This window comes from Pogoniulus pusillus, chromosome 1 (genome assembly GCF_015220805.1).
Source record: "Pogoniulus pusillus isolate bPogPus1 chromosome 1, bPogPus1.pri, whole genome shotgun sequence".
Taxonomy (NCBI): Eukaryota; Metazoa; Chordata; class Aves; order Piciformes; family Lybiidae; genus Pogoniulus; species Pogoniulus pusillus.
Genome location: NC_087264.1, coordinates 28846625 through 28873348, shown reverse-complemented (window position 1 = coordinate 28873348; position 26724 = coordinate 28846625). Strand labels below are relative to the sequence as shown.

Below are 26724 nucleotides of genomic sequence, written 5' to 3'. Positions count from 1 at the left end.
TGTCATGTAAACTTAAGCTTGGTATTTAAAGATGGTGATCAGCAGCTTTTGATTAGGGGCTGAAGAACAAAACAGTGTTTAGAAATGAAGTTGGGCTCTGTGGCTGCATTGGTGTGTCACACTGAGGTTGGGGGGGGTCTCTGACTATTTATCACAGCAGCTTTCTGTCAGAAGTTAGTAGTAGTTAACAGTTTTGCAAGGCCTGTGAACCAGACTGTGAGGACTTTTCCCATCCTGTGCCTTATCTTAGATGTCAAATAGCTATAAAAAAACTGCAAGAATTTGGAGATATCCCTGATAATCAGTCTCAGATTTCTTTGAGATGAAAGTGGTTCAGAGTTTGTGTCAACATTGATTTAGGAGCTTGGTGGTAAATGGGAGTCTCCAGCTTTTGCAACTGGAGGCTGCAGAGCCTGTGCTGGTGGTGCTGCAGGTGATATGCTCCTCCGCCACTTCAGACACTGTGGTGCTAATTATGTGGCCCAGTATAAGTGTTTGTGTGCCTCCAGGTCTTATATCACCGTAAACTAGTAGTGCTGAAAGCTTCCGCTGTTATAATGGTATTGGTGAAATATTATCTTGTCTTCTGGCCTATGAGTGCCTGACTTCTGACTCACCTGCACCACTGTCCATGTCTCAAGGGTTAGGACTGAGCTGGTTGCTAGATGAATGTCAGATCTCAAATGCATGCTCGTATAATCAAAGTGAAATAGATCTCTATTATAATAAGACTGCTTCACAAAATAAAACGACCCAACCCAACAAAAAACACACAGCTTGGAACTCACCACACTTTTTGTAATGAATGTGATTGCAACCTGAAGCAGAAACTGTTCTGTATTCAGTGTCTGAGCCTGTGAAAGACCAGACTAATTATAGTGATGACATGAAACTCTTTCCAAGGCTGCTCCCCTCCACAGAGCAGTTTGCATCATCAGATTCTTCCATTATTCAAGATTTTATTATTCATTCTTCAGTTCAAGAGAGATGAGGATCTACTGCAGAGAGGCCAAGGCAGAGCTATGGGGATGGTTGCAGGACTTGAACATCTCTTCTGTAAGGAAAGACTGAGAGAATCAGGGCTGTTGAGCCTGGAGAAGAGAAGCCTGAGAGGGAATCTTATCACTGTCTATACATATTTGAAGGCTGGGTATCAGGATGAAGGTCTCTTTTCGGTGGTGCCCAGTGACAGGGCAAGGAACAATGAGTATAAGCTGCAACACAGAAGATTCCACCTCAACGTGAGGAGACACTTCTTTCAAGTGAGGGTGACAGAGCACTGGAAGAGGCTGCCCTGAGAGGTTGTGGAGTTTCCTTCTTTGGAGACTTTCAAGCCCTACCTGAATGCATTCCTGTGCAGCCTTCCTGAGGTGATCCTGCCTTGGCAGGTGGTGTTGGAGTTGGTCTCTCCTCCCACCACTAACATTCTGTGATTAGGAATGATTGCAAGTCACATTTACCATTTGCATAAGAAGATCTGATGATTCAAAACCCAGGTTTCCTGTCTGACTTAAAAACTTGGGAGTTCTAAAAGTTAAACAGTTAAAAATCCCACAACCTTATTTCAACCATAACTTCTCACTACTGAATAAGTGGGTTTAGTGTCTTTTAGGATGAAAAACTGAATATGAGCCAACAATGTGTGCTCACAGCCAAGAATGCCAGCTACACCCTGAGCTGCATCAAGAGAAATGCAGCCAGCAGGTTGAGGAAAGTGATTCTGCCCCTCTAGTCCACTCTTGCAAGACCCCACTTAGGGTACTACATTCAGCTCTGGAGTCCTTGACACAAGAAAGATATGGATCTCTTGAGCTCATCCACAGGAGGCCCATGAAGATGATCAGGGAGCTGGAACACCCATGCTTTGGCAATAGGCTGAAAGAGTTGGAATCATTCAACCTGCAGAAGAGAAGGGTGCAGGAAGACCTCATAGTACCCTTACAGTATTTAAACAGAGCCACAGAAAAGGTGGGGATGGGACTCTTTATCAGAGAGTGTAGTGGCAGAATGAGGGATAACAGATTTAAAAGAAGAGTAGATTTAGATGGGATATTAGAGAAAAATTCTTTACGGTAAGGTTGGTCAGACAGTGAAACAGGTTCCCCAGAGAAGCTGTGGATAACAGAATAAACCAGGTTGGAAGAGACCTCCAAGATCATCCAGTCCAACCTATCATATAAATCTGCCCTAGCCCAGTTTTCACATAAATTAAAAGAGAAAAGCATAAATGAAAAGATGGCAATTTCTTTTGCCATTTGGATCCATGCTTGAGAGAGGTATGGATTTAAATTAAAAAACCCAAAGGCTTAGATGACTTACAGCACAGAACTGCAGATGCATGTCTTTTACAAATCCTGGCTATTGTGACTGATTTTGAGATGAATAGCTGAAGAATGGCCCGGAGTTGCAAACACGATGCTGTATGTAGCCATGTAAAGGTGTGCACTGTACATTTCATATAAATTTTAAATACTCTGCAACATAATCCAGCAGAGGCCTTAAACAGAAGGGCTCACTTCTGCTTCCATATATTTCCACAAAAGTCAGTTTTCCTAGACATGCAGCACTTGAGCTTGCTTCAGTTTTATCTGGCTTGTAACTGGAGACAAAGCAGGCCTTGCTTTCATATTTGTGTGCTGCTTCTCTCTTGCTGGTCCACTATACCCAGGGCTCCCTGGGAATTTTCAAGGTCAGGTCAGATGGGGTTTTGAGCAACCTGATCTAGTGAATGGGTGTCTATGCTCCTGGCAAGGGGATTTGAGCTAGATGATCTTTAAAGCCCCTCCAACCCAAACCAATTTATGACTCTGTGATTGAGTCTTCTCTAGGTTGTGAGGATTGCAACTGCCGCAGGATATCCTTCTGTGTGTGGTTATTCAAACCTCACAGTGATGGATAACTATTTTGTTTTGTGATTAACCTATGAATAAGTGTTTGAACCATCTCCACCTCTCCAATAAATGACCATGGTGTTAAAAAAACCTTCATGTGGCACAGAGTAAGATCATAATTTGTGCTTTTGAAACCAGTGGGAGGTGGAGCTATGAATACGGCTCCTCTTCCCTGCCTCAGCTGGTTGGAAGACAGCACAGTCCAGGAGCTCCTGCCAGCTGTGAGACATACAGATGAGGCCATTATAGTGTTGCCTTTTATGAAACAGAGATACTAATGGGATCATCAGCCTATTCACCTTTGGTAAGAGAAAACCAGCACTGGGGCAGGAGGATCTGGTTGACTATCTTGGTTGAGATTCATTAAAAGAAAAAGCTTGAGGAATTTTGATCCTTGAGTATCAAACAGGTCTGTAGTGGGCAGGTCTGTTAGTAAGGGTAGATGAACTAGGAAGAGCAGCAGAGAGATTATCTTCATAGCATGGAAATGTATTTCATTGTGAGGAGGAGAAGTGGTAGGGCAGCCTGCTATTGCCATGGTGAATCTGAGGAGAAACTCAAACCTAGGAATTTGTGACTGAAGAGTTTCACCACTGACCTCTCTTCTCTCCTTGTCCCCAGGATCGGTTCATCCAAGCAAACCCACACAGGAAGATTGGAATAAGGAGAAAGAAGCATGAAAGCCTGCACAGCAATGAAGATGAGGTATTGTACAGGGAGCAGCTTCTGGATTGCAGGGAGAGGGCTCTAAATTGTGAGCAATGGCTGTGTGACCTTCAGTCTTCCACCAGCTCTTCTCATTACTCCTTAAGCTTAACTGTTAATATGAGAGGTGATATTTTTTAACGGTCAATTAAGCGAATTTTCTTCTCTGAGTGTGCTCTTTAGAGTGTAAAACATTTGCTATGACTTAGGGGTTAGGAAGGAAGGTGATGAACTTGGGGTTTTGATGCTGGGCAAGGAACTGGGAGAGCTGGATTTTAATCTTGACTTTACTGCAACGTCATTATATGATGGTAGTCATACCTCATAAAACCCGAGGCTCAGTCTTTAGGTTGTTTTTACTTTGCTGTAAGGAGGCAGATCCACAGATCAGTTGCATTATTCAGTGTCTGACATGTAAAATTATTCTGAGTGCTAATTTTTATGAAACTAACCTGGTAACAAATTTTGAAGACACTGAGTGTAGTAGGCACCAGATGTGCAATGAGTTGTTCAATTTCCTGATTAATGGCCGCTTGAAATGATATTAAATCAGAACTTAACAAAAATAAAATACTAATTGTATAACATTTGGGTTTTCCCCCCTAAATTTCTGATATCTGCTCCCTAGCTGTATTCAGGAATAAAGTATGAGCCTAACTCATTGCTAGATGTGAGAGAGCAGTGAGCTCGCTACCTGTGAGCACTGTGGAATAATAATAATGTTTTGTGTCTGCATGTGGCCTGCATGTGTGCATGAGTAAGTTTTCTCCAAAATTCTAAATAGGATGGTACTAAACCTGGGGATAATATATTAATTCCCTGTATTTTGGATTTGGGTTTTCAGCAGTTTGGATCTTTTACTCCTCTCATTCTCTCTCTTGCTGAAACCATTGCTGCCAAAAATTCTACTGAGGTTGCTGGATTTCTCCTCAACCTGCTGCTTTTGTTCCAGTGTCACTTTCTGTGGGAAAACTACTGGGATGGTATTTTTTCCAGGTTGTAAATTGCACCTAGCCTGATGACTTTTCTACTTTTTTTTGCCTGGTTAATCTGCTCCTGTTGGGACACTGGTGTGTCAAAATAAGAGGCATACAAGGGGGTACTGAGTAGACAGATTCTCACAAATCATAACGCTTTGAAGATTTAATTGTTCCTTTCAATTTAATTAATGGAGCTACTGTTTCTGTAAGTCATCTTTTACTTCTGGTGTTCTTCAAGATTGTCTTGTTTTTCCTGTAACCAAGTACAGGGTTGTGTGTAGCTGTGATGGGGAGTGGAAGGAGAAAACAAAGAAAGTGGAGAAGGTTGTAGAGCCTTCAAGCTATTCCCCTATAGAGCCTTACTCTATGGGATGTCAAAATATTGCTATACCTCATTGCTTCTCTGTCATACATCAGTCAGGTCAGCCTAGTGTTTGTCCATGCCAATGTATCTCTGAATAACTTTATTATACAAAAATCCAGAATAAGCTAGGACGTTCTGAATAACCTGGTTGTGCTTTTTGCTTCCACCCCCCTCTCCTCATCAGTATATTAATTCATATTCAATTATCATTTTTACTCTTGCTTATTTGTTGTTTAACTGCATAATGTAACACACTGGTAGTTTTACTTTTATCCTGTTAAATCTGTGTTTGCAGCTTGTCCTTTTTGCTGAAAATTATCTTGTGATACTGTTTTACTACTCCCTGCATTAAAATTTCACCTCCAAACCTTGGATCTTTAGAAAGCTGTGGTTTGTGAAGCAGGAACCTGTCCTCTTTTTTGGTGTCAAATCACAAAAAAACCAGTTTATTCTCAGAGATTGTCTCCAAAAATTAAAATGAAAAGATATTCAATGTGTTAATGGGAGAATGGCCTTTGCTGTGCTGTATGTTAGTTATACCTGTGCTATAGAATAAGATGTGTTAGTTATATCTGAATTACTTGCTTTTAATTAAAGCATTTTTTGATTGTTCTGCAGCCAGAAGTGCCTCAGTTGTGCTGGCTTGCTGTAAAAATTATAGGCATGAGAAATCTCCGCAAAGCAGATCTGTGTAAGTATCCTTGGCAAGGAAATCACTGTTACCTAAACTTAATGCTCTTGTACATATGTTGCTTAGAAGACAGTAAGGTATCAGGTTTTTGGTCTGAAGAAGCTCTGTCTTTTATTTCAGTTTAAACTGAAAATAATTTAGAAAACAGGTGACAGCAGAAATGAAATAGAGTAGAAATTCTATGTTAGGAAAGAAGTTACCCTTCCCTCCACCAGCTGCTCTGGGGTATTTCCCTTTACCCTAACTCTTCAGTGCTCCTTTTATCCAGAGGTTGCCCATTTCCCTTCTCTTAAAGGGCACCTCTGGAAAAGACACAGGAAAGGATTGTAGTTGTGTTGGGTGCTTCTGTGTTTGTGTCTACATTGCTGTGGGTGACTTGTGCATTACAATTAGAATTAGGTCCAAAAATCAAACTAGAATCTTCCTCTTCTTGTTTTAAACAGTGAGCTTTCAGAAGTGAAATTGTGTATGAATTTGCTTAGTCCCCAGCACATATTTGAAAATAGAAGTTAAAAAAAAATCAGAAGTGCTGGAATAATTTGGTACTTCTGCAACTGAATATTTTGGGGGTTTATAATGATGAAGTAGAATAAGTGGTTTAACATTGACTTCTGTTGGGAATTGACATTAAAGTAGATAACTGTAGGTAAGTTAAATAACTGTCAGCTCAGAATGTTTTCCTTTGGATTTAATGAAATATTTAGGACTCCTCAAAGGTTTCTTTTCTTTGCCCCTGCTGTGCAAAGGGAATTTTAAGTACTGCTGTACTAACCATGTCTTTTTTTGTTGATACAGTGAGCCACACTGATTGCTATGTCAAGCTCTGGCTGCCAACAGCTTCCTGTCAGGAAGCCCGGACAAAAACTGTTAACAACTGCAGAAACCCTGTCTGGAATGAAACTTTCCACTTCATGATACAAAGAGAAGTAAAGGTAGGATCTGCATCTCTGATAGTGAGCAGGTGCTTTTTGAGGGGACATCTTCACCTGTTGCTTGCAGACTCTTCATGCAAGCCTTGAGGCTCAGGATTGAACACTGTCATGCTGAGGAACAGGATGGTAATAGAAAGATACAAAATCATCAGAGACAGAATGAGAGATGCTGTTTCCTACTGGCAAGTAAATATGCAATCCTTGGTATAGGTTCACTTGTGCTCTACTGTCATCTTCTAAGCACTAGAACCCCAAAAACATGGATGGCAGGTTTTTTAAAGTCTTTAGAGAATTAGTTCTGTTTTCTTATATGCAACTGTAAAGACATTTTTGCTGTGTTGTTGTGTAACAGTGATGCCATCTGTAAATAAGAGGTACCAGTTTTTGAAAGCATAAAAGCATCTCTTGACACTAACTATTTCATCTTTAGATAGGCTTCTTTTCAAAGGCTGTAAGAAAGCAAAATGGATGTCCAGCTTACAGACTTGGAACCACACTATCCCAGGCTGTGAATGGATGTAAGCTCACAAGCTTATGGATCTTCTGAAACAAAAGTAGAAAGCTTCTTTCTGTCCCAGAGCAGTTGTAGAAAACTGATAAAATGTTAGAAGAAACAGATTAGCAGTCAGAGTAGGAGAGATACAAGGTCTAGGCATGGGGTCAATTTTGTATGTCTTCATGATACTGTATCTGCTCTTGCTGCTATGGGTTATCTGAGAACTGAGGAACAGCAAAGGAATCACTACAATTTAGATCTTACTAAAAGTTTGTTAGTGCTTGTTACCTTCCATTTGTGAAAGGCTAAGAATTTCCCCTCCGTTATTATGTTCTGCTTATATGTCAACATTTCTCAAGGTAGTAAATATGTAAGGTTTGATGAACCCTGTGTGCTATCTTATTTTGTCCAGTGCATATTACCATTTTGTGTGTCACTTATTCTGCCTTTCATCTGAGCTCTCGTTCAGCCAGATCTGATGATCTGTCTCTTCTGGGGTTAGCCCCTGTTTTGCAGTCCGAGCCATAGAGACTGTGTATTGAGCTCCAGGCTGTTGCAGGACTTGATTTGCATTGAACAATGCAAGGGCTGCCATGCTAACTCTTTATAGGCCTTCCCTTTGGGCTCAGTGACCTCAGAATATGGCATTTACATCATTCGCTGCCTCTCTCCACAGAACATCCTGGAGATGACAGTCTGTGATAAGGATACTTTTACATCAGATGATCAGCTTTTGACTGTTTGCTTTGATGTAGCTAAAATCCAACCTGGAGAAAAAGTTTGCCTGAATTTTGAATTGAATCCAGAGGTGAGAAATGCAAACATGGGTGAAACTAAGATAGAATAACACTCTACATCAGAATTTTGTCCCAAGTTACTGCTTATAATGAACATCAGAGTTCTTATCACACACACAGACTTTGTTAAAAGGATTTTATTAAAGCATAAAGTTAAATGCTCAATGTATAGGAAAGGTCAGAAACAGTCACCCCTCTGTTGTGAGTGCAGTTGGATGCAAAATGGCTTTCCTATTCTGATATTTGGGTTTTTTTTGGTTTCTGTGGGAGTTTTTTAGTATGTATTTGGAAGATGTTATTTGAAAAAAACTCAAACAATCACCAAAAAAGCAGATCTTGAGCCAAAAACAAAGAAGCTGATGGTTAGAGATCTCCTTGCTGTGGTATAAAAGCAGGGTCAGGAGCAAACTTGACCTTTTCCAGGCAGCCACCCTGATCCTTTGGCCAGTATTTAACCAGGGCTCCCTCCTCTCATATTCACTGTGTTTGTCTCTGTACTTTCAGGCAATATGCTTGGTAAATGTTCATGTCATCATGAAAATATTTTAAGTTATTTTCCTTCTGTTAACAGCTTAAAAAACCCCAAATTCTCAGCCAGTCTATTGATGACCTTTTGCTATAGGGTTAGGGGAGCGGAGTCAGCATAGAATGGGCAGAGCTAGAGAAATTAGGATCTCCTCAGGATTTTGTTCTTTTCTTCCAGGTAAGTGTCTGACCTAGGAGTTTTATTTGATACATATGTCTCAAAGAATACTGTGTTTGTGTGAAAGAGAGGATAAAGAGTTTCTTAGGAGATTTGTGTGTGTGCTCTGTTTATTTCTAAACAATGTGAGACAGCCTAGCCAAAAAAATCTCTTGTCTGGGTTTTATGTTACTGTTGCCTCGATGAGTGTTTGTTAACTGCTTGAGGGGTGGGTGTCAAGCGGAGGAGGCAAATCTCTTTTCAGCAGTGTGCAGTAATAAGACAAGGCACAATGGATACAAACTTGAACATTAAAAGTTTCACCTCAATATAAGAAGAAAGCTCTTCACAGTGAGGGTGATGGAGCACTGGAATAGGCTGCCCAGCGTGGTTGTGGAGTGTCCTTCTCTGGACACTTTCAAAACTGGCCTGGATGCATTCCTGTGCAGACTACCCCAGGGGATCCTGCTTTTGTCAGGGATCTCCAGAGGTCCCTTCCAACCTCTGCCATTCTGTGACATTCTCCCAGAAAGCCAGTCCTTACTAAGGATTTCAGTGCACCTGCTCCAGCTGACTATGGCCTTCCTTAGAAAAAGCCTGATGTGACTGAGATCACTTCAGGTGTGGTTCAAGCTGTGAGTTTGCTTGGAGGCACCTGCAGAGTTGGCTTAACTTGTTGGCTTAGCAAGGTGGAAGTTGGGAAGATAAAACAGGGTGAGCTGTGTTTCAGGAATGTCTTGATCAAGCAGTCCTTATTTGAACTGGGACTCCTCCTTGGGAACCCGTGAGGCATCCCAGTTTGTGGTCTGTATGTGGATTTTCAGAACACTTTAGGTTATTTTTTAATTATCCTTGTTTATTTTAAAGTAACTTAGTATTAGAACATGCTGGGCAACCTTATCAGTGGCAGCGTTGCCACCTCTGCCCATAATGATTTCTTTCATGTGCCAGGGTATCTCAGAAGGAGAGCTGAGCAGTTTGCATGGGTGATGTCAGAGCATCAAGGCTGCTCCCTGTTGTGCCCCTTGCTCGGTGTGTGATCTAACAAGTCTTTCCATAGCTTTGCTCCAGGTTTTTCACCTACAAAAATGTGAAGGGAACTGAAGAGAAATATAATTTTGCGTGAGTGTATGTGCAACAGAATAAGAAGGATGGTAACATAAGGCAGGCATAGTCAGGGAGATGTTAGGAGCCAGGGTCTCCTGAACGCTGTTTCTGCTGGTTTTGGGACAAGGTTTGAACAGATTGTCAGCAAACTTAGGTAGCACAGACTGGTCACAATCTGATGCTTGGTAAAGTCTTGCAGGTCTGTAAGGTGACTGCTTTCTAGAACTCACCCCTCAGCCTTCTGCTACAAAGGGTTGCAGCTGCCCTAATGCTTATTTAATGGAGACTTTGGGAGATATAAGCAAGCAGAGCCATCTGCTGCTGGGTTACATGTCACAGATCCAGCTCTTGAGGAAGCCACCTGATGTGACACTTGATGTGTCTCATTTACTGACATGAACTAGTATATGAAAAAATACCCACTTTGCACCTTTACTGTCGGGTTGATTTTACCTTGTCAGATACATTAGCAGACTTGGAATGGTTTTCACAGTCTCTTCACACAGTTACAGTATGCTGTGCTGCCAGGCAGAAAGGATATTTGGCAGTAAAGGTTAGTTTTTCTCAGTGTGAATGAAAAAAATTACCAATGCTTGTCAGGAAGAGATTTATATCTTTCACCAATTAATGTTTACCTCCCTGTGGGTTTTACTGAAGATTTGTCTGATATGTGTTTTTGTGTGGCATTTTCTGGATTGGCTGAGTCCCATACAGGCTGATCCAGCAAGTGGCTGCAGTAACTTAATACACTTGTTCAGTTTCTCTTCTGTTGCTGATGTGTTACTCTTCTCTGTGGCTGTTCCCTGCTCTTAAATTCTTCCCTTTTTTCATCTTGATTTGGCTCCTTTGGGCTCTTTCCTTCATTGCATTGCACAGCTTCAGTCTTCTCTCACCTCTCTTCTTCCCTTCACCCTGGCAATTTTAAATTTTGAAGTAAGTCTTCCCTCCTCCTAATTTCTTTTTTTTTAGTGTTTAGTCACTGTACTCTACAGTTTCTTTTGGTTTAACCCGAATGTACTCACCTGTGAGGTTCAATCATTCCCAAATATGTTTTCCTACATCCTTTATCTCTCATATCTCCCTTTGTTGTCTTTGATTAACCCATGTCTTATCCTACTAATAAATGAATAATGGGATGTTAACTCCCCATTCTGTGATTCTTTTCCTCTTGAAGAGACACTGGATTTTAAACAGAAAAGTGGTGGAGAGGTGTGAAATGAAATGGTGGCCAAAGAACTCTCCGTTCATTTACATTATGATGCAGAGCATTTGGCAATAGCAAAACCTTGCAAGGCAGAGTTACAGAAAATCATCAAAGCTCTATCAAAGGATAAGTTTTATTCTTCCATTTTCCTTAAATGAAAACTAAATCTTATTTTCAGAGCCAGGAAGAACTAGAAGTGGAATTTCTACTGGAAATCATGTGAGTAAAGTTGAAATGTTACAGAACTTGTCAGCAGAAAACTTTGCATTTTGGAGAGAGCAGCAAGGGGAAGTGGCTCCATCTACCTGTGCTAGGACATCCCATATCAGCATCTTCGTGGTTGCTTTTCTCTCCTGAACCTGGTAAAACCTCTTCTTGAATGACAGTCTCACTATTTATAGCTGAGGGTGAGTGTTCCTTTTGTAATTTAGCTTAAGGAGAAATGATGCTGATCAAGTGAGATTAACAAAAGAGAGTGTCCATAGAAACTGTGGGACTATGACCTGGCATTGAGTTTGAGGCAGAGGTGAAAATAGTTCTGACAGCACCAGACAGCTGGAAAAACTGAGCTCAGAGAATTATTTGCATTTAAGAGACTGCTGCTCATATACCTACCCTTAAATAAACCTTTTCCTTTTTGCTTTTCAGTCCAGGTGTATCTGAGAACATCATTACTAATGGCGTGCTAGTGGTAATTGCTTTATCTTTTTTATGCTTATGTTCTTAGTGTAGAGTGGAGCTGAAGGATGTAGTTGGAAGAACTGTGCCCTTAGGCATAGCCTCTGCTCTTTTCCAGCTGACACATAGGTGTGGTTGTAAAGTTTTGAATGTGAACACATTTGTAATGTGTTCTGTATTGAGAGAAGCTTGGACCAGAGTGCAGATGGCATGAAAGGGACAGATGCCCAGCAGTCTTAGCTCGCTTGACCACATGATATATAGAAGAGAAGCAGTCTCTGCAGTTACTTTGTGTTCACAGGATGCCATGGCCAAGCCCCGTGTTTCTGCAGAACCACTGGATCTTCAGTGAGGATCCTGAACTGTTTCTATCACTGCTGATTTTATTGCTTATCTCTTGCAGTCTCGTGAAGTTTCCTCTTTGGAAGTACATGTGAATGGAACAAACATGAACAGCCCTTACACAAGTGAGGTTATTGATGCAAAATTGATGCTGGTTTTTCTGCTTTGGGACATGTAGCTGAATCTAGATAAACACTTTGTTTTAGTCTCTATATCAGAACTGCTTTGGGATTCAGATATTTCACTGATCATTGATTATCTACTTGCCAATAGTGAGAGTCCTCTGGACACATGCCTGATTAGCTTAAGGGAAACCGTGGAGGTGGCTAAGATATTCCAAAACATCCTTGCAGTGTGATGGAACTGAAATACCAGTGCTGGGATCAGAAAGTAAAAGAGGGGCAGTCCAACTATCGGTGATGGAAACTCAGCAGGAGTAAATGCTGCTGGTGACATCCACTGGTCTAACACATGTTCTCTGTCACCTGCCAAGGGAGAAGTTGCAACACTGGCCCATTCTTATATATGGGGGAGGAAAAACGTTGTTATTAAAATTAGTGTTAACTGTACCAAGGCTGATACTTTTCTTGGTGCATTTTTAATTTTTCAGGGCTAGATGCAGTTAACATTTCTCTGTGATTTGCTTCTTGTTCTTAGGGAGAGATTTCACATTCACAGTGAAAGGATCCTATGAAGAAACCCAGGATGTTTCCATAGGTTGCAGACAGGGAAGCAGTGGAACTGCCACCTTCCACTACGTCAAGCACAGCCAACCCAGACTGCACATGATGCTGCCGAAGGAGTGCTCTTTCTGTGGTGTATGTTTAGCTTGCCTATGATGATACCAGTTAGAGTAACTTTTGGAAGAAGCCTTATGAATTAACCCTTCTCTGGTAGACTTGTACCTAAGGCTTTTAAATAATTATCTCTTTATAACAAAATTTTGCCCCCCACTTCAATTCAGAATCGTTCTGCTAGGAGGGAAATGGATGTAAGCAGTTCCCTGGCTGTGCCTCTCCATTCTGTGGATCTGGGCAAGAAAGTGACACTGATGAGAGTGAGTAACCTTCGACAGTGTTCAGAATTACATCAACGAGTGTGAGCTATATTTATCTGATATCTAGTCCACTATTCATTTTGTTATTAAAAATGCACTGTCTCAGTTACATGAATGCTCATCTCTGCATACATTTGAAAGTATAACTATTATTTAGGGAGAAAGTATCATATTCAGAAATGCTGATGGTTTTAGGAGTATTTTAAAAGCAAGATCCTAGTGATGCTTATGTGCAGAAAGCCTGAGAAAAGACCAATGATTTATCATTAGACTTTCTATCTGAATAATTGCTAACACTCTAAAAATTGCATTTGCAGAATTTCAGTTCTATTTAATATTTTGTGGTGTTTTTCTTCTTGATTCTCAGGGTGAATCTTATGAGGTGTCTATGAAGGGAGAAGATGGGTAAATTTTTTTTTTTTTCTGAGTGGTTACTTGGACTATTTCCTATCCTCCTACAGTATCATCTTTAGAAAAGAAGGTGCAGCTTAAACCACTTCACTTTGAAAGTACAATTAAAAATTGTAATTTCTTAAAATAGACTAAAATATGGGTAAATATTAATAAAATGATAAACAGCTTCATTTTTTTTGTTAAGAATTCAGCATAAGATAGGTGGTAGGTAACTGTGGAGTGTAACCAGTCACTGTATTTTCCCTAATGTTGGTACTTCCTAGTTCTGATACTTAAGTGTGGTGGTTTTGCACCACACAGAATTAGGGATTTACTCCCGAAGGTAAATTACTCAGATTTTGGAAGTAAATTGATACTATTTTTTACAAAAGTAGACTAAATGTAAAAGGTAATAAACATATACAAATACATGCATATATAATCAGACAATAGCCCAGCTACCTCCGGTACACCCTCCTGGACTGAGCCCAGGGGCTGCTGCCCACTGATAACATTATCTCTTCCCGTTCCCAGTCAGTGTTCTTACCCATAACCCAAACAATGGCTGGCACAGAGGAGAAAAGCAAAGTTCAGAGGAGTATGGAAGGAAAACCGAAGAGCAAGGGAGACACACACACACATTGTAACTCCAAACTATATAGAATCTTTTTAGACCAAGGGAACGGGATAAACATACCTCTTACATTTTGTTCAGCCCCTCTGAGAGTAGAGTCGCTAAGTGCACTCCTGAGTTCTCTGGAAAAGTTTTATTTACAGGTAAGACACTAGGCTCAAAACTGTGACATTAAGAGTCCCTCTGCCTTGTAACCTTGATCAGTAATACCTGCACGTTTATGTGTAACGCATGCTCCTAATACTGTTACGCATTTACCAGTCTCCTGCAGGTCGTTTTTCAATGCGAGAAGGCAGCAGCAGTTAGTGTTGCAGCTTGGCTTGCTGTGATTTTCCAAAGGGCGACATTACCCCCTGCTGATTAGTAAGCTACATTGCGAGCACTAACTGTAGATGTGTTAAAATGAAGACCTCTACTGAGTATGGTTGAGCCGCAGATGGGACAAAGCCACATTTTGGCTGACAAACCCATGAAACACTTGCACTCATAATACAGACTTGATAGAACGAATGACGTGCATGATGTGCAGAACCTTGTGCAGATACGGAGACTCACACTGCAGTGACATCTTCTGGCTCGCATACTGTGGTGGGTTAGGAACTTCCACCCCCCACCCCGACTACTGAAATTTACCAGACTCACTCAGGTGGCTTGGAAGTAAGATGAAGCTATATTTAGAGCAAAGCAAAAGTTGACAAGCATATACACACAATATATATTTACAACTATTTACAACTTTATACAAATTAGAAATAATAAACAAATCCAGACTCCCTGCTGGATAAAGAAACTGCCCAGAAAGGCTCAAAGCTACCCTCTCTTTTGTCCTCTATTTTCCCAGGCAGACAAACAAAACAACCAGCAAAGCTGACATTATTATGTGTTAGCCAAGATTAGTGGAGAGATATTAGAGCAGAACAGAGAGGAAGCAAATAGATCCAGCACTGCAGACCAAAGAGGGACAAATTGTTGCCTTTTTTTTTTTTTTTTTTGTTTTTTTTTTGTTTTAATTCCTCTCAGCAAACCAATGAATGATATAGACTTCATAATTGTTTTATTTTCACAGTCAGTGATCTGATTTCTCTCATTAAAATATTCTGGTTAGTTTCAAACCAGCAAATGTATTTATGGTACAAATTCTTAGTGCAGCCTAACACAGTTTCATGGTCACTTTGCCTAAGATGTATTAAGTTTCAGTAACTGTTTAGGCTCCTCCTGGTCTTCAGGAAATACCTACCTAGCAAAAGAATGTGAAGAGGTGTCCAGTTTTCAGTGTTCAATGGGAAACATTTTGAATTCAGCTATGTTTCTTGTTTTTAATCATTGTGAAGTAGTTCAACAGGAGGGCAGAAATACAGGGTCTGTGATCTCTGTATATCTACTTCCATTTGCATGGGGGAGCCTACATGTGCATGGGAGCAGCCTTTACTTAACTGGTTTGTTGTTAGCTCTGTGTGATACCTCGAGCTTTACATCTGGAACTGCCTTGCAGGTAATGTGTTTTGGTCTCTTCTTGTGCTCTAGTTGCAAGAACTTAGATTTGCGGTTGGGGTTTGATCTGTGCACAGAGGAGCAGGATTTCATCTCTAAAAGAAAGAAGGTGGTTGCTGCTGCTCTGAAAAAAGTTCTTCCTCTAGATGAAGACCTGCAGGAGGATGAGGTGTGTGGCCCAGCCTCTTAGAAACTTGGAAGTACTCTGTCACATTTTGAACGAAGTGGCTGTGGTGGTGGTGTACTTGCATGACTACTCATGTAGTTCTTCCATATCTTCTAGACTGAAACGTATAGGTCAGGTTGTCACTTGAACCTAAGACCTTATCCAAGGTATTTTTTTTTTTGGCACAGAGGATGAAAGAGGTCAGGAGGTCAGTTACAACTCCTTTGTTCTCTGCCAACCTCCATCCTCACTCACACACCCAAACAGAGTATTTCTGGATATGAGTGCATATGTAATCAAGATGGTGAAATTTGGTTGCTCGGACTGAGAGAGCTTTTCCCCAGTTTGACACCTCTGCCTTTCTCTGCTTTTACATAAGGCTCAGAGGGGAAGACTGAGACTCTCCCTTAGCACACTGGTACAGCAGCACCTGTCTTGTGTGTGTTTCAGTGTGTTGCCTCTTACTTTCTCTGATCCTGGTCATCCCTGGACTTGATGAGCTGCTCTGTTACTGGAAGACAGTAACAGACCTGTTATGAGGCTGTGGCATTCACAGTAAGAGAGACATTATTCTGCAACTGGGAGAACGTGTCTGTGTAGGATTACCTCCGCTGCTCTTTTCTGTCCCCAGCACACCTATCCCTCGATGTTGTGTGCAGGACAGCATTTTGCAAAGAAGTCAAAGTGCTGATGAACTTAAATAACAAGTAGAATAGGAGTTGTTATTATTTAGTGAGATGAAACAGTTATTGAGCCATAGTAATTAAAAAACAAAGTGAAACTCCAAGTAGATGGTAAAATACAATTTAAAAAAGGTTGAAGTAATGGCAAGATAAGTTCCTAATGAAATTACTGCATCCTCGGGAACACAGGGCCATACATGAACTTAGGAGGAATTAAAAATGATGTAGGCAACTTTTGCTCTGCTCCTCTGACCTCCATTATAGTCAGGATTTAAAAATGTGTTTTGAGGGGAAGACATGGGGAGAGATGAAAAACACCTAGAGAAGAGTCTTTACAAATCTGAGAACAGCTTCTGACCGACCAAGACATCACTGAACAGGAAGATGCTTTCATCATACATAAAGTCTCACCAAAGTTCATACACAACTCAACCCTAAATGCTGTCATGAGGAGGGTGAACTGAATTGAAGCTTACCTGAGTCAAGCTGCTTTTTCTGCCTGCTCATTGCTTCTCTAGTTCATCTGGTGATGAATGACTCTCTGCCCTTGTGTGTTGAGCAGGTGCCAGTGGTGGCAGTCATGACCACAGGAGGGGGAGTGCGCTCCGTGACGGCTATGTTTGGCAGTCTTCTGGCTCTCCAGGAGTTAGGTGTTCTGGACTGTGTCTCATACGTGAGTGGTTTATCTGCCACAACATGGTAAGGAGAGTTGTGCTCATGCTTGCTCGGTTTTAGCAAAGTGATAACCTGATGAACCATATGTCTTCCTAGTGAATTTTACTCGATGTGATGCTGGGACTTGGCTTCCTTCTGGTGCTCGTTTACTTTATAGGTCTGTGCAGTACTGTAGCTCTTACTTGTAGCTACACAAAACGAGTTGGGTGTGAACTATTGTATCTCTTTGATTGCACTGCAGTGTTTACTAGAACTAGAAAGATCACATGCCAGGACAATTTACCAGTATCTTCTGGCAATTTGGTGTAGGTGACAAACCTGCCCACAGCTGTTCTGCGGCTTAGATCCATGCCTTTCTGTCATGTTATATATTCTGAGTTCTTTTAAGAGCTGACTCTGCTTGTCACCAAGTTTCTGTCATGAATTCAGTGCCTGGCACTGAGAATGGATGGGAAAGGTGGTTTACTTTTTGGAGAAAATTTCCTGTGACTCAGCTCCACTTCTCATTTCCCACTTAGCAGAAAAGACTGCTGTAGTAAGATGAGGAGTAGAGGTATTTTGGTATTTTTCTTTGAACAAAAAGTGGTTATTTTTTGGCTATCAATCAGCAACTGAATAGGACCTGGTAGGCCAAAAAGCTGGAATTTCATTTGGGAAGTGAGAAATATGGAGTGCTTCCTGGGGGACAAGTAAATCTTTTGACTGACAGTGCAATCAAGCAAGATGTTCATCATGATTCAGGGAGGGTGCAGCAGATGTGCAAAACAAACCATGTAGCTTGAGTTCAGGGGACTTGAATCTCTGAAAAGACACAGAATCACAGAACGTTAGGGGTTGATCCAGGGATCATTGAATCCAACCTTCCTGCCACAGCAGGATCACCTAGGGCAGGCTACACAGGAACACATCCAGGTGGGCTGTGAAAGTCTCCAGAGAAGGAGACTCCACAACCTCTCTGGGCAGCCTGTTCCAGTGGTTCACCACCCTCACTTTAAACAAGCGCCTCCCTGTGTTGAGGTGGAACCTTCTGTGTTCTGTGTACTGTTGCTCCTTGTCCTATCACTTGGCACCACCAAAGAGAGACCATCACCTTCATCTTGATATTTACAGATAAATAAGATCCTGTCTCAGCCTTCTCTTCTCCAAATTAAACAGCCTTATAGTTCTCCATTGGACTCTCTCCAGCAGATCCCTGTCTGTCTTGTAATTGTGGCACCCAAAACTGAACACAGTATTCCAGGTTGTAGTCTTACTAGGGCAGATTAGAGGGGGAGGAGAACCTCCTTAGACCTACCAGATACACTTTTTGTAATGCACCCCCAGGATGCTGTTGGCACTCTTGGCCACAAGGGCACATTGCTATTCCACAGATAACTTACTGTCCACTAGGACTCCAAGGAGTCCACAACGACTCCAAGTTGCAAGGACTCTATGGAGCTCCTTTCCAGCAGGAGGACACCTCATCTATCCTGGTCCCTGGTGTTATTCTTCCTCAGATACAGAGCTCTGCTCTTGTCCATGTTGAACTTTGTAAGGTTCATCTTCCCCCAGTTCTTCAGCCTCTCCAGGTCTCATTGAATGGCAGCACAGCCTGATGGTTATCAGGCACCCCCTAGTTTCATATCATCAGTGAACTTCCAGAGGGTACATTCAGTTGTTAATGACCAATCCCTAAGCATACTTGAAAGCAATGAGGACATGAAAGTAGGGAAATACCTTTTTTCTTTCCTTTGTGTATCCCTTGGGTTATCCAGGTGCATGTAATGCTTCAGAAATCCTCTTGTGATATTTGTGCTCTCAACTCCTGTGTGGATTTGAACAGAAAATTTAAAAGAATGATGGTGACCACCTTGCATGACTAACAAGGGTCTAGGGCTTTAAAACATGTGCTTCTGGAGGCCTGCTCTAAAAAGATAGGAGGTGGAACTAGAACAAGTGGAGTGGGCTTGAGAACTGATTATTGGAATCTGCCTGAACTCTGGGAACTGAAATCTCAAAGAGACAGGCCCCTGGAGAGCCAAGAGTATGAGATGTGACCTCCTTGCTTCATGCCCAAGGAGAGATGCTCATGCTCTTCTACAGAGCACCATGTCTGAAGCAGCTGAGGGAACTTGCTTCAGACAGAAGGTGTCACTTGAACCTGGGAAATCAAAATATAAGTCTAATAAAAGTTTGTGTTAAGCTGTGGGTGTTGTGTTATTACTCTTGACTCTGAGAAGAAACATGTTAGGATGATTTTGAATGTGTCCTTGCAGCAAAAATATCATTGTATAATCCAAATTCTTCCTGAGCTTTGAACTGCTCTTCCAAGGAGCAGTTGGAGGGTGAGAGTCTTGTGTACTTGTGTGGTGTAAGCCTGTGAATTGTCATGTACCCAGAGATGAACCACAGTATGTTTCTCTTTGCCAGGGCTATGGCAAAGTTGTATGAAGATGCAAACTGGTCACAAAAGGATCTCAGAGAGCCACTTGGTGATATCATAGAACATGTGACCAAGAGCAAGCTGCACTGTTTCTCATTGGATCATATGAAGTACTATGAAAAGGAGCTTTGTGAAAGAAAACAACAAGGACACAAGCTGTCCTTTACAGATTTATGGGGACTTTTCATTGATTGTATGCTACATCATCAGGTATTATATATATCCATCCCTTATTCCAGAGGACTTCTAACTTTCTGCACATCAAATTCTGGACTCAGTTATAGGAAAATCTCTCAAAACTCCTGGGGGACCTTCCTTTGACTTTTTAGGAGAGAAAATAGCACAGTAAGTCTAAAATGTGAGCATCTAGGGGAAATATTTGAGCATGTAAAAAGTCAAAGTACAGATGAAAATGATTTTCCATCTTTAATTTTGGGTCAAATGAGCATTCTGGTAACATAGAAAGGAGAGGTGGCTCTGGCAGAGCTAACTGCAGGCATAGCTATATGTAGCCACACCAGCAAACAAAGCTGTACTGAATGAGATGGGCCCTGGTTGACTTATCTGCAGCACCACCATGATAGCGAAGTAGCTTTGTATTTTCTTGAAGTAAAACATAGCCTCCTGACATCAGTGATAATGCTTTGATGAAGAATGATGACAGATAATACATGGACACATTTGTGTGGCCACACACCTGAAGTACGTGGAACACAATCTGCTGAGGTTTAGGAGATATTTCAGTGACAGTCCAGGCTTAGATACCATGTTGAGTCCATTTATCATGCTCATCTTTTACAATGACTTGTGTTCTTTAAAAACAGGGAACTACTCACAAACTCTCTGATCAACAACTGGCAGTAAATCAGGGGCAGAATCCACTGCCCTTATACCTGTCTCTCAATGTCAAGGATGACTTCAGCACTCTGGATTTTAAAGGTAATGATGATTATACACACTTCCATTCATCTAAGGAGTTTCCTTTTAATGTTGGGTGAATGTTAGAAGCTTTTACTGTTAAGTAAGTCCATGCTTCAAACAACTTATTTTTACCCTGTCTTCACAGGGGAATGGGTTCTGACATGCATTGTAGTACTGTGGTAGGGAGATGCCTTGTGATGGGTGGAGATGTTGTCTGCTCACAGCCTTGAAATTCATCATTACCACTCTTTCTTTCTGTCAAACCCACCTACTCGTTACAACCTCTTTCAGCTGATGGAGTTCCTGCCCAGTAAGCAGGAATCCAAAAGGGGCATGAAGAGCTGGGGAAAGATGGCAAAGAAGGGAGGAGAAAGGAAGATGCATGTGTGGACATTAGAGTGGGAGACAGCTGTCAGCAGCAAGACAGGGATTTGGGGAGAGGCAGTGCTCAAAGTCCTGATCAGTGATGATGATCACTATTTCCACGGTGTTATCTGGCCCAAATGAAGCAGGAGGTCATAGAACTGAACATGGTCATCTGCTTCTAGGTGCAATCTGCAGACTCAGTGTGTTCAGCCAAGGTTTGGGTGATTTTTGGCCAGAGTTTTTTTAACTTCACAAGGCAGTGATTATCAGACTCTAAGATGAAGGGTAGCTGGTGTCATTGCTGACTCAGAACTAAAACCACCATCTTGTGCAGAGACTTAGCACTCAGTGGACTTTCCACCCTGATTTTTCCTTCCTTCCTTCATCCCCAGGATGAATGGATTTTGGTAGTGCTAGTGGAGAAAGTAAGTTTACCTTTGGCATTCACCAATCTAACAGGCAATACAATGAAGGGCACCTGTTTGTTTTAATACACCTTGGTTTGCTTTGTCTGTTGCCAACATGCTGAAGCCTTATTCTTCCAGATTTTGGTTCTCTAACCTGTTGTTATTACTTGTGTTCAGGAGACTGTAACAAGTCCTTCTTAATTCCTGTTTGCAGAGTGGGTGGAGTTCACACCATATGAAGTAGGCTTCCTGAAATACGGAGCCTTTGTTCGTTCTGAGGATTTTGGCAGTGAGTTCTTCATGGGTCACCTGATGAAGAAGATCCCAGAGTCCCACATCTGCTTCTTGGAAGGTGATTTACTCTCTTAGAAAAAAGTATCAGCTTTGTAACCACATAGGTGGCTAGAAAGAGTTGTGGAATCTAATAACTACTGGTCTGCAAGCAGTAATGCTGGTACAGCAGATAACAGATCTGTTGCAATTTAAGTCTCAAATGAACCATCCAAAAGTGACAAAAGAGGAATCAAATTCTTGAGACAAATGCAATTTATTTGCTGAATTTCTTAGATTAGACTAAACCAGAACACACTCATTAGAACTTATCTTTTTGAGCATTTAAAGTCACAGCAAAGTTTCTTAAATGAGCTGGTTGTAAGCCGAACATTATGTGGAATGGCATTTTATTTTCATACTGAAATCCATACTGTTTCAGAACTGAATTGGTGTTGATTTAAACTGCAGCAAGTGAATCCAAGTGGGCTGCCATAGCTATGCCTTGAAAGTTTGAATTAGCAGTAAGTATGGCTTGCTTATTTTTCTTTTTTTCTTTCTTTGAAACACTTTCAAGGCACATGGAGTAATATATTTTCCCAGAATTTTATGGATGCTGTCTACCTCACGGGTCATTCAGAGGACTTTTGGCACAGATGGACCCGAGACACTGAGCATGACATTGGTTAGTTATTTCGATTCCTTTTCACTTGCATCTGCGTTGTCTTCACACCTCTCTGCCACATAAAACCTGGCATTTGGCGGATGGTTTGATTTTATGTCCTCTTTCTGGGCTAGTGGACACCAAGCCTTTGGGAATGAAGAAGAATGGGAGTGAAACAGTTGTACTGGAAAACAGGAAAAATATCCACACTGCTCGCTGTGCAACATCCTTGCAGAGTTTTGTTAGTCATCAGGAGGTTGCCAGGGATATTAGAATGGGCTGCCCAGGGAGGTGGTGGAGTCACCGTCCCTAGAGGTGTTTCAGCAAAGACTGGATGAGGCACTTAGTGCCATGGTCTAGTTGACTGAATAGGGATGGGTGATAGGGTGGACTGGATGATCTTGGAGGTCTCTTCCCCAACCTGGTTGATTCTATGATCTTGGGGAGAGAGAGGCAAGGCAGGGAGCAACAAAATGATGCTGGGATACTACAACCCACCTCTGCCCAGAACAGTCTGTATGCAGGCTATCACAGGTGGACCAACAGTGATTTCACAGACCAGATTGTTTGTTTGTTAGTATCAGAGAAACAAGAAACAAATATAGACACACATTTCCTCTTCTCAATTTCCCTACAGAGGAACACCCTGCTCTGCCCAAGAAGCCTCATGAACAGAACACTTGCTTATCCATTCCCAAAGGTTGCCTTTCCAATACCCTTCGAGAGATGTTGACTGAACGGCCAGCAGTTTCGACTTACCATAACTTCCTCAAAGGCTTGCAGCTACACAACAAGTATTTAGAGAACGAAAGCTTTTGCATGTGGAAAGGTAATAGTAGATTGGTTTAGATGCATCTTTGAAGGTGATTTGGGTGCTGAGACTTGTTGAGGGCAAATACTTGATAAGTCTCAACATAAAGGCAAATTTTGATTAATATTATTTGTGGGATGACGTTTACTGAGCCCCAGATGATTTACTGCTGGTTTTGTTTTTTTCTTGGAGAAATCACAGCAGGTTTTCTTGACTTCTGTTCTTCCTAGGAAATGTTACTTTTACTGGTGCTACAGGCACCAGTGCAGTTTGGGGGCTCTCCTGCTGGAAAGCAGCTCCATAGAGGAAGACCTTGGAGTCCTGTGGACAGCAAGTTCTTCACGGGCCAGCAATGTGCCCTTGTGGCCAATAGAGCCAATGGCATCCTGAGATCATCAAGAAAAGCATGGCCAGCAGGTCTAGGGAGGGTCTTCTCCCCGTCTACTCTGCTCTAATGAGACCAAACCTGGAATACTGTGTCCAGTTTTGGGCTCCGCAATTCAAGACAGACAGGTACCTTGTGGAAAGAGTCCAGTGGAGGGCCATGAGGATGACTTGGGGGACTTGAGCATCTCCCCTACAAAGAGAGACTGATAGTCCTGGGGCTGTTTAGTCTGGAGAAGAGAAGACTGAGAGGAGATCTGATCAATGTGTACAAATATCTGAGGGGTGGGTATCAAGTAGATAGGGCAAATCTCTTTTTTGGTGGTCAGCAGCAATAATACAGGGAGCAATGGCTACAAACTGGAACATAGAAGGTTTCACCTCTTTACAGTGAGGGTGATGGAGCACTGGAACAGGCTGCCCAAAGAAGTTGTGGAATCTCCTTCTCTGGAGACTTTCCAAACCTGCTTGGATGCATTCCTATGCAAACTACCCTAGGGGATCCTGCCTTGGCAGGAGGTTGGACTTGATGATCTCTGGAGGTCCCTTAGAACCTCTAAAGATCTGTGATTCTGGAAATAGTCACAGATCTACACCAGCCAAAAAAAGCAGCTTAACATGTATCACTTTGGCTGAGTCTCGAAAGTGATCCTCTATACTGAACTCAGAGTTAAAATATTGGTGCTACAATGATGTCAACAACAAATATTTAACTATGGGCTTTGTGTCAAAGACTAACCAGAATGTGGGCTGTCTTTTCTTTCTTCCCTTGTTACACTGATTTTGAAGGAAACAGATGCTCTCCCACAGTAATGAATTGATAATATGAGTTTTTGCCTTTCAGACACAGTGCTGGATTCTTCTCCCAACCAGCTGAATGAAATGGGTGACTACCTCAAACTGACAGATACAGCTTTCTTCATCAACACCAGCTGCCCACCCATTGTGAGGCCAGAGAGGAAAGTGGATGTCATTTTGCATTTAAATTACAGTGGAGGATCTCAGACTCTGGTGAGGTTTGGAAGTAGTATCTTAGGACTCCAGTAGCTGAGTTACCACTTTTTTTTCTTCTTAATTTAATTTCTCCCTTTGTCCCAAGAATTGTCTAGTTTTGATGAAGTTAAATGATTGTATTAGTGAGTACTCCTCAACGCCGTAAGCCTAATGTCCCTGTCCTTATTAGGACTATCTTCAGAAGCTTTCTAGGACACACATTTGCAGATTTGTCATTGTGGTACCAGATTCCTCCCTATTAAGTTAAATAATATTCACAGTGTAATGACCTAGTATTTTTTCCCTATCGGGTAGCTGATGTAAGATGTGCACAGCCTGGGCATTCAAGCCAGGCTGAGGTCTGGGAAGTCCACAAAGGCACTGTATCCCTGTTGATTTGCATCCTTGAGTTCCGGCCAGGAACCTGGGCTGAGTCCAGGAAGTCCATGCAGGCACCATATCTCTGTCGATTTACATCCTTGAGCATTCAGACAGTTGCCTTGGCTGAGCCTGGCAGGGGTTTGCCTTTGCTGATGAAAAAGGGAGGGGTGATTTAGACTCTCAGAGCAGCCTACTCCAGATTGCCACCCTCCTACTGAAGAACAACTTCTTAAGATCCAGTCTGAACCTACTCTCTCTGAGGTTAAAACCATTCCCTCTTGTCCAGTTGCCAGACACCCTTATGAAAAATCTCTCTCCCAACACCTGAAGGGACCCTACAGAAGGACTGAAGGCAGCTGTAAGGTCTGCCTAGAGTCTTCTCTAGGCTGAACAACCTCAACCTATCCTCATAGCAGAGATATAGATCAATTGCAGACTATGTAGTGCAGCAAAATATCAGTTACAAGGTTTAGTGGCCTTATTTCAACCTCTCTTTGTGTTGCAACTCTCCTCTTCATTAAACCAGCCACTGGACCTCTTCTCAGAGTATTGTTTGGAGCATGGCATCCCATTTCCCAGCACGGAGCTGAGCCAGGAAGACCGGGAACACCTAAAGGAGTGCTATGTGTTTGAGGACAGCTTAGAGGCACCGATCCTGGCCTATTTCCCACTGGTGTGTGACACCTTCCAAAAATACAAGGCACCAAGTAAGTTAATGGCATCAGTCACTTATTTTTTGAGGTAGTTGCATCCAGTTACCCATTGAATTCATCCCTCTTCTGAAACAGGAGACTGGCAAGTTTCTCAGTCAGCTAAACTGTTATACTCCCAGTCCTGATGGGTATAGTGTTGTCCAACTAATCAGGGATGGAATTGAAAACCTTAAAAATTGAAAGCATGAATAGGTGTCATTTGAGACAGACCTGGCACCTGGGGTAGTTTGCACTGCTTTGATAATAAAGGATAGCAGGCAGGTGCTAACTTCTATCCCCTGGTAGCTGATATTGTCACTTCACAGTCTTCTAATGAAACACTACATTTACTTTGTTATCAAAGTTAGAATCCTCTTGGTATATCGTTTACATGGAGAGAAAAAAATAGAGAATCCCTAAGTGCTGAAAATATGTAATAAAGCAGTATTTGCCAGGGTAACAAGCTGCTTTGATATCTCTCACCTTTGACAGGTTGCCAGTTCAGGAACAGAATAAATAATGATTTGTTTATCTCACTTGACAAATTCAGTTTCAGTTTACAAATATTTCTACATGCATTAGCTCAAATTTTGTTGTTGCCAATTTAGTGTGATCTTTTAAAAAAGACCACAGATTCATGTACCAGCTCACTGTAAAAGACATCATCCTGTTTGTCCTGCTGTGTGTGCTTAAGATCTCCACCACCTGAAAAGCAAAATTCCCAATCCAGGGACTTCTTGATATAGTTTTCTACCATTTGGTAGATAAAGAGCTGTCATCTCAGCACCCAGTGGAAAAGTTAAAAATACAGAATTCCAAATTTTCCAAAGTGAAGTACTCAGATGGAAAGCTTTAACTTAGAGAAGGAAGCATTTTACATGGAAAAGTTGTTCTGCCAGAACGTTCTGGGTCAGCCATGACTAGTCACAGGGCAAAATAGTGGATTTTTAAGTGCAGCAGATGTAGTATCTAGACAGTAATCAAATCTTGAATAATTTTCCTCAGAAAATTCAGTTTCCTATGGCTGTTACTGTCTATTTTGCATTGCCTGGCAGGAGTATGCCCCCTCAGTAACTTTGCTGTGTTGAACTTCGGTATGTTCTTACTTCAGATGTGAAGCGTGGTCCTACAGAGATGGAGCAAGGAAGAGTAGATGTGTCCAACTGTGTTGGTCCATATAGCACTGCTCTGCTTACATATACTGAGGAGAATTTCAACAAGTTGCTGAACCTGTGCAGCTACAACATCCTGAATAACAAACACCTAATTCTCCAGGCTTTGCGAACTGCAGTGCAACGGAAGAAGCAATCCAAAATCTGTTCATCACCTCAGTCCTCTAAGCACCCTTAAAGTATATTTTGATGAATCTTATCAGAAGGAGCTGTACAAATGTTTTGGTAGTGGACTAATAAATATTCAGGCAACAAGAATCCATAAAGAATGAA

The 26724-nt window shown here is 41.7% G+C and overlaps 1 protein-coding gene across 1 annotated transcript; it reads left to right on the top strand.

Moving 5' to 3' along the window:
* Positions 1–3168: 3168 nt before the first annotated feature.
* LOC135176879 (cytosolic phospholipase A2 epsilon-like) lies at positions 3169–26724 on the top strand. The gene is made up of 21 exons (XM_064146315.1): positions 3169–3195; positions 3513–3596; positions 5559–5631; positions 6427–6563; positions 7736–7867; positions 11028–11068; positions 11498–11540; positions 11931–11994; positions 12527–12687; positions 12834–12926; positions 13294–13331; positions 15478–15613; positions 16856–16992; positions 19378–19600; positions 20215–20329; positions 21299–21436; positions 21932–22039; positions 22656–22847; positions 24058–24224; positions 25114–25294; positions 26391–26724. Exons 1-21 carry the CDS (start codon positions 3169–3171, stop codon positions 26627–26629), a joined length of 2529 nt encoding a protein of 842 aa, XP_064002385.1. The 3' UTR covers positions 26630–26724.